Source organism: Dermacentor andersoni, chromosome 5 (assembly GCF_023375885.2).
Source record: "Dermacentor andersoni chromosome 5, qqDerAnde1_hic_scaffold, whole genome shotgun sequence".
In the NCBI taxonomy this organism is placed as follows: domain Eukaryota; kingdom Metazoa; phylum Arthropoda; class Arachnida; order Ixodida; family Ixodidae; genus Dermacentor; species Dermacentor andersoni.
The window spans coordinates 102,989,634-102,996,532 of NC_092818.1; the positions used below are offsets into that span (position 1 = coordinate 102,989,634).

General features: G+C 44.2%; 1 protein-coding gene across 2 annotated transcripts; it reads left to right on the plus strand.

The window, feature by feature from the left end:
• The first annotated feature begins 165 nt into the window (after nt 1–165).
• Nucleotides 166–6,684, plus strand: LOC126530989 (non-homologous end-joining factor 1-like). Of its 2 annotated transcripts, none has more exons than XM_055070898.2 (6): nt 166–430; nt 514–723; nt 786–924; nt 992–1,053; nt 1,139–1,253; nt 4,648–6,684. In XM_055070898.2, exons 1-6 carry the CDS (start codon nt 242–244, stop codon nt 4,809–4,811), a joined length of 879 nt encoding a protein of 292 aa, XP_054926873.1. In that variant the 5' UTR covers nt 166–241; the 3' UTR covers nt 4,812–6,684. The 2 variants fall into 2 exon arrangements, with proteins under 2 accessions (XP_054926873.1, XP_050034302.1); XM_050178345.3 differs by having other exon boundaries at nt 304–434.
• The last annotated feature ends 215 nt before the right edge of the window (nt 6,685–6,899 follow it).

Genomic DNA, 6,899 nt, shown 5'->3' on the forward strand with positions numbered 1-6,899 from the left:
GTTTTGGTCGCAAGGTACAGTCGATCGTGAAAATAGTGAAGATTTGATTTCTTGGTAGTTTGACAAATGTAAAGTTTGTAGTTTACAAAAACGTGCATTATAATTAGCGCTGAAATTACTGAGTGAGAGCAACTACCCGATCCAAAGAAATACAAATACCGGAAGCACCGGAAGCAACGCGTTGTTTTTCACCTCCATTTGAAGTCTGGTGTAGCCAAAAGGAAATCCAAAGGTAAACAACATGGAGGGAGCGTCTGCTGTTGCGATTGACGAAATGTTTGCAATATCATGGAAAAGCTTTTCCTGTGATAAGTTTTCTGGTCTCATCAAGTACGCTACAACGCCGACTACTCTCAGGATTATGGCGACAGACTTCAGGTGCCTCTATGGAGAAATTCTCGATGAAGACGACCTCCAAGACCGATGCAGGGCAAGTAAGCACATTTCAATGTTGCGTTTGACGTTCGCTGTGTCAGTGAAAGGGAATAATCTGGCTCTTTCTTTTTCTTCTAGGACCTGAACCCCGCAATCGAGGTTACGACGAAAAGCCTCGTGAGGCACCTTTCTGAGGGATTGACAGCTGCAATTGAACGCAGCTCTAAACATTCGCCCGAGCTGCAAGCGACCATCGATTCAAGTTCTTTAATCGTCACCTTGAATATGGCGATAGGGGAAGTCAAGTTCCTCTGGAATTTCACGATGGATGCCCAGAGTAGTGATGACGTAAGTTGCAGTTTTGGCTTTCTTTTCATGTCACGTCGATTAACGCGCATTTTCGCTTTCAGTTCTACTCGCAGGTCACGCTTCCGATGCTTGTGATGCTGGCGGCCTTGAAGGAACAGCGGGAGCAGTTGTTTGCTTTGCTTAGCAAGAAAGACGCCGAGATATTGGGCTATACTACATCAGGCGCAAGAGAATCCAAAAGTAAGTGCATGTACGTTCCACAGGTTGAGTTCCGCGCCATAGTGAAGGTACATTTTTCAACTTTCAGAGAGTGTTCGCACGTCAGCGTTTGACGAGGACGAATTCAAGGAGGAGACGACTCGCGCAGGGGTACATAAATTACTTGGATGCTCAACCACTTCATATATTGCTTGCTACGCACGTGAAGTCGATCGATCGCTGTTGGTGTATACAGGTCCTGAAGGAACGTTTCGGAAACCTGCCAGCAAGTGCGTTTGCTGGCGATGAAGCTGAAAAAATCATGAAGGTTTACCAAGAGCTGTCTGCCTCAAGTCAACAGGAACCAATAAGTATGTTTATTCTTCGCGTGTCTTAATTGCAATTCACGACTGTTACAGAAAGTAATTGATATCCCGGTACCCTTGTAAAGTATGATTTTTGCATCTTACTAGCACTGCATTCACCGTATAAAAACACTACTGCATGTAAAGCAACCTTTGCGTTAAATTTCAACATTCGACCCAACAGGCCCGGGTATCTCTCGTTAATGTTACAGGGGCAGTCAGGCTTGAAAGTCCAACAGTGACCACATGCTTGACCTTGGTGCTTTAGAAGCACAAGTCAGTGCTTGGTGAAAAGTGATATGGCCAATTAAATCGAGACCATCATACTCTGCTTCAGCATATACATTAATGTGACAAACAGAATCAAAGATTCAGTCTGCAGACTGAACACATGATATGGCCCAGTAGCACAGCTATGCCACATGCTTTTAGTGTGTGGAGAATATTACACTGCACAATTCGGTGTTGCTAAAAGTTGTTGTGCTCAGTCTGCAGATAAAATCAGCTATTCTACCTGCCATGTGAATCAACCTTTAAAGGGTGCCTGCAGAACTTTTTAAGAAAGGAGCGGAATGTGTCGCACCTCACAAATCTCCTGAAAAATATTTTGAATGCATATTGTATGAGCAGTGAAGAAATAAAACGAAGGACACCGACCAACATAGAAGTGCTAAAAAATGAAAAATCTAAAAGACGTTTCGGCTTCGCTACGGAAGCCTTGTTCACAATGGCAGAGTTATTGGCACTCACTTGTAGGCCACCCCCTCCCCACCATGCCTTGCACACTTCTCTTTGTCAGTCCTAATGCACTGGAAGCTGTAGACGCACCGAAGGGCAGTAGAGGTGACCTTCACAGCTATGTGTCATTGGCACAGTGGTGTTGTTTTGCTCTAGGGCCACCACCATACGAGTGGCAAGGTCTCTCTATATTGCTTCATCAGGCCTACGTTTCATCAGAATTTCTCTTGGAGTCATTTATCATTCTGCTGCTGTAGCACTGTTACATCGTCTTTGCATTTTCAAAGACGCATCTCACAACTGCGACACAAGTGCACTTTCAATGGAAACAGAATGAAGCAGAGCTGCACTGAAATTAAATGCTGTCAAGACAACTGTGAACATATCAATCAACCACCCACAGACTTTGACTTGTGGCTCGCAGAAGAGACCCTAAGTCAAAATTCTGCTTGATACAGGGGGTAAAATTCAGCATTATCCCATACACTAATTGCAATAAATTTCATTGAAATCAGTTCAGCAGTTTTCTAAGAACAGGTTTTCTGCCTCTTACATGTATTTTTATAAGGGAATCAAAGGAAAATGGTTGTTCAGTGGATCAAACAATGCGAGATGAAAAGGCAGGATGGTTGACCCCTAAAACTTCCTGCTAATACTCATCTCCTGCCCCACAGCGCTGAAGCCCTTCCTTTTCTGCTGTTCATCATTCTCTGCAGCCTGGGGACAGACATGTACAGCCCATTTCTTAGCTTACAATGGTTGATCACAGTAGACGGCAGCAATGAAGTACTAGTGATTAGAGCGCTTGGCTTGAAGACACAGAGACACTGGTTTGATTTGCTACATCACTGCGCAATTTTTCCTATGTTGCATAAAAGTCATTTGAAATTCTCGTGAACAGATGGACATAGTCAGTTCTTTCTTAGTTCGTAGCTGCTTTTCGCAGTAAATTAAAACCACTTTTTGAAGAAGTGGCTGCCATAGTAATATTGTTTCCATGTTGAAACATTCTCTAGCAGTGTCACTTGAACAATGACAGGTCTTCCTTGTTAAACAGTTTTGCTATGCCTATTGCGTAACAGGCATGCTTGCAGCTCATGCTTACTTGTTTTGATTAGAACGCATAGGACGTTTAAACTTTGCAGGTCTAACCATTGTAATGGCATATGTGCACATCCCATTACGATATTTGCATCTCGTAATGCAGTGCACATCTACATATCTCTTGTTAGATATGTGGACACATAGCCTCACCATGAAGTAGTGGTGGTCATGTTTTGCACAAATCACACATGTGGAGATGTTCAAGCTGCTTCATCAATTCAATAAGGGGAGCAATGCTTGAAATCCTGTAAATCTAAGATAGAGGCCTTGGTACAAACACGATGAAGACTAGCGTATTTTTTTTGTGTGGCTCCCACACAAGGTATCAACACTTACTACAAGAACCTCATGTATCGGTATGTGCAAGCTTCTTGGAAAAGCAGGCCTGCTGTTATCTCCTTACTACACCACATGACTTTTCAAGGATGGTACTATCAGTGGACAGCGCCTTTCAGGGATCATATTGGGGCATTGAATACCTGTTTCTGTGAGCAAGGGAGCAGTGAGCACAGCTCCATTTCGATTATTGTGTACAGCATAATATTATATGCAATGCTGTGAGATAATGGAATTTGCACGGAATTTGCACTTAAGCCAAACCTTAATAACGAAGTCATAACCAACAAAGTCATATCTGACATGAAAACACCTTCATTATAACCAATAATTCGTTACATTTGAGTTCGGTAAAACGAGGTTTGACTGTATAGGATGGAGTCAAGTGAAGCAGGACAGGAGTAATTGCCAATGGGAGTGCCTTTGTCGAGCAGTGGACATAAACTGGACTGATCACGATGGTGACAACGACATGTCCTCGCCTTTCTGTCATCTTGAATGCTCCATTTATGCTACCTGTGCGTAATGTTTTACCAAACAGCTCATATCAACCTATCCTCTAATTATAATTGTTTGTGGCTAAGGGTGTTCCAAGATTATCTAAGCTTTGCTTACTATCAGTTACTTGTAATAACATATGACTCGTTGCGTTTATATGGCAGCATGCACTACTGTTGAAAATAACTTCTAACACATCTTCTTGCCTGTTGAATAGAACTGTGTACAGTAAATGTGACAAGTTTCTCAGCTGATGTGAATTATGAGTGCATGGGTGTGTATATGCATACAAATTCATGCCGTAATTCTTTTCAAATAAGTTCTCACCGCATCATGTCTCAAATCTGCCATGGTAGCTAAGTGGCTATGGCATTTTGCTGCTTACCACCAGGTCACGGGGTCGATTCCCAGCCATGGTGGCCACATTTCAGTGGGGGTGAAATGCAATAACACTTGCGGAACGTATTTAGATTTAGGTGCAATTCGAAGAACCCCAGGTGACTAAAATTAATCTGGAGCCCTCCAAATTACAGCACCCCTCATAACCCATTGTGCAGCTTCAGGACGTTAAACCCCATAATTTATTTTTATTTTTGTTTCTACTCACAGCCACCATGCTTTAATACATATCTATTGTAGGAGCACTTTTGACCATTCTTGCTTTATGTGTTCATTCGTTCTTTGATTTTGCTAGTGTGACATTTTGTGCACTATGCTCTTCCAGGCAGCACATCTGACAAGCAGTCGCCTGCTGATGCTAATGACCAGACAAGCACATTGAAAGCAGGCATACAACACAGCCAGCCCATGCACCGCAAAGAATTGTCTCCTGAAATAATTACTGAAGAACCCAAGGTCAAGAAAGTAAAAAAGCGCCTAAGGCTCTAGGACTACATAGAGTAGTTATTCTACTTGCATGTGTCCTGTAGTGATTGTGCACTGGTCAGCTCCTTTATATTTTCTAGAAGCTAATTTCTGCTAACAGTATCATAAGGTTCTAAGCCCAATGAATTGTGGGTCAAATTTCTTGTTGTGCATCAATGTATTGAGACCAATAGGTATTTCCAGAATTTTAATGTTTAATGCACTCGCTTTTATGTACAAACATAACCTGATTTTATGGTAAGGATTTTCACAGTCACAGCTGTTACTATCTTAAGTGCATGTTAGTATGTTTAATTTTTTAAAATATTAATCAATTTTGCAATATTCTACATATTGTGTTTTGGACTACCTGGTAACCTTAAATTTTTACATGTTATGCACTGACCATTATACATACACATAATGAATTTTATCGCAAAGCTTTTCACATGTGCAGCTGCTGTAATGCCACAGCTGTTACTATGTTAATTAAGTGCATGTGATGTTCTGCATGTGATGTCCCAGATATTATTTTGAAGTATTTCTCCAGAGTCAGAGTATTGCTCACTGTTTATTTTTTTTTTTTATTTTTTTAGTGCGAGGATAAATGCCTCAGGGCATACAAGGGTATGTGATGGGGGTGAATGAGGATGATTAAATGAATGCAAAAAGATTTGCTGACTTAATGAAGTCCAAGAGGGATCGATAATGCGGTCCCTGCGTCCAAGCAGTGTAATGGCTCAGATTATGCGGCGAGAGTCCTGCTGCTGCGAGGTGCCGCAGCCTCGTCGGTTTCAGTGCAGGGCAAACCCACAGCAGGTGGTGGATGTCGGCTTCAACATTTCGCGACTTGCAGAGTGGACATTCAGGACGAGGATATAGCAGGCGAAAGTGCGGCCACTTCCTAGTCATGGCAGGAGTGAGGGCTACCCCGACACGGATCCTCCGAAGCGCAACCTCCTCTGCACGGGTAAGACCGCGGGGGAGGTTTACCGCACACGGAGGTATGAGAGCACGTGTGCGGCGCCGGAGGTGCTCCTTTCTTGTTAAAAGGAGGGTGGCATCATCTAGGTGAAAGAGTTGAGGCAGTGACGATGGAGAGGTCGCTAGATGGGTCGCAGAATCCGCACGGCTTTGGAAGCTTAGAAGGTCGCGTGGGATCCACTCGACAGATATTGGCTGCGGGATGCGTGCCGCCAGAAGATGGATCTGTTGGCATATGTCAGGGCTGCGACTGACGCGTCGCAGAAGCCGCATCGCCTGGAGGGCATCAGTGCGGATGACGATGCGGGCCGTGGGGACCATGGGAAAGGCGGCCAGAGAGCACAACGCTTCTCGGATAGCAAGGAGCTCAGCACAAAAGGAGGAAGGAGGTTCTTGGACTTGAAACCGGGTCGTCTTATTAAGGGCAGGTGCGCATGGGCAATAAATTGCAGTGGTTGTTTCACAGCCCTTAATGCTTGCATCAACGTAAAGGACGATGGAGCCAAGCGGCAGGTGGGCATCTTGAGCTACAATTCGGTCACGAAGCGACGCCGCCGCGTGAGTTGATGTCGGGCGATGTATATCAGTTGGCTTGTTATCACTCAGCTGTACAAAACTCCAGGGAGGAAGAACTGGCGATGGTGGTGGTAGAAGCGAGTTCGAGAAAGCGTAAGCCCTGAGAGCACACGGTGCGTGTGAAAGGCTGGTCTTAAGCTTGCGAGCATCACGTCGCTGCTGCACCAGCTCATCTAGTGTGTTGAGCTGTGCATTTTCTTGGAGAGCCACGATCGGGGTGATGCGGGGAAGGCAAGTGATGACCCTCATTGCCTCGCGATTAACAGCCTCAAGGCGATTCCATTGTGCCCTCGTCAAATGCTGGAATGCGTTACAATAAAATCATTTTTAAAGTTTGCCTGTGTCATAGTCGCAGCAGCAAGGGACAGCCATAACCAAGCAGGTGTTATGGTGACTACCGTGGAATATTTCCTGTGATGTGTTCAGCTCTACTCCTTGGCCCTTTGCAAGCGTTACCTAAATTATTATAACCAACATATATTTTTAAAGCGAAGCTTTCATTGCCTCTCCTCCTCACTTTGTGGGTGCCGACTGCTGCTGTCTTGCCGATTA

Excerpts from the sequence above, each read along its gene's own strand:
- LOC126530989 (XM_055070898.2), top strand. The coding sequence starts at position 242 with ATGGAGGGAGCGTCTGCTGTTGCGATTGACGAAATGTTTGCAATATCA. Across the intron at positions 724-785 it reads ATGCCCAGAGTAGTGATGAC|TTCTACTCGCAGGTCACGCT; the intron begins GTAAGTTGCAGT and ends TTTCGCTTTCAG. Across the intron at positions 1,054-1,138 it reads AGGAGACGACTCGCGCAGGG|GTCCTGAAGGAACGTTTCGG; the intron begins GTACATAAATTA and ends TGGTGTATACAG.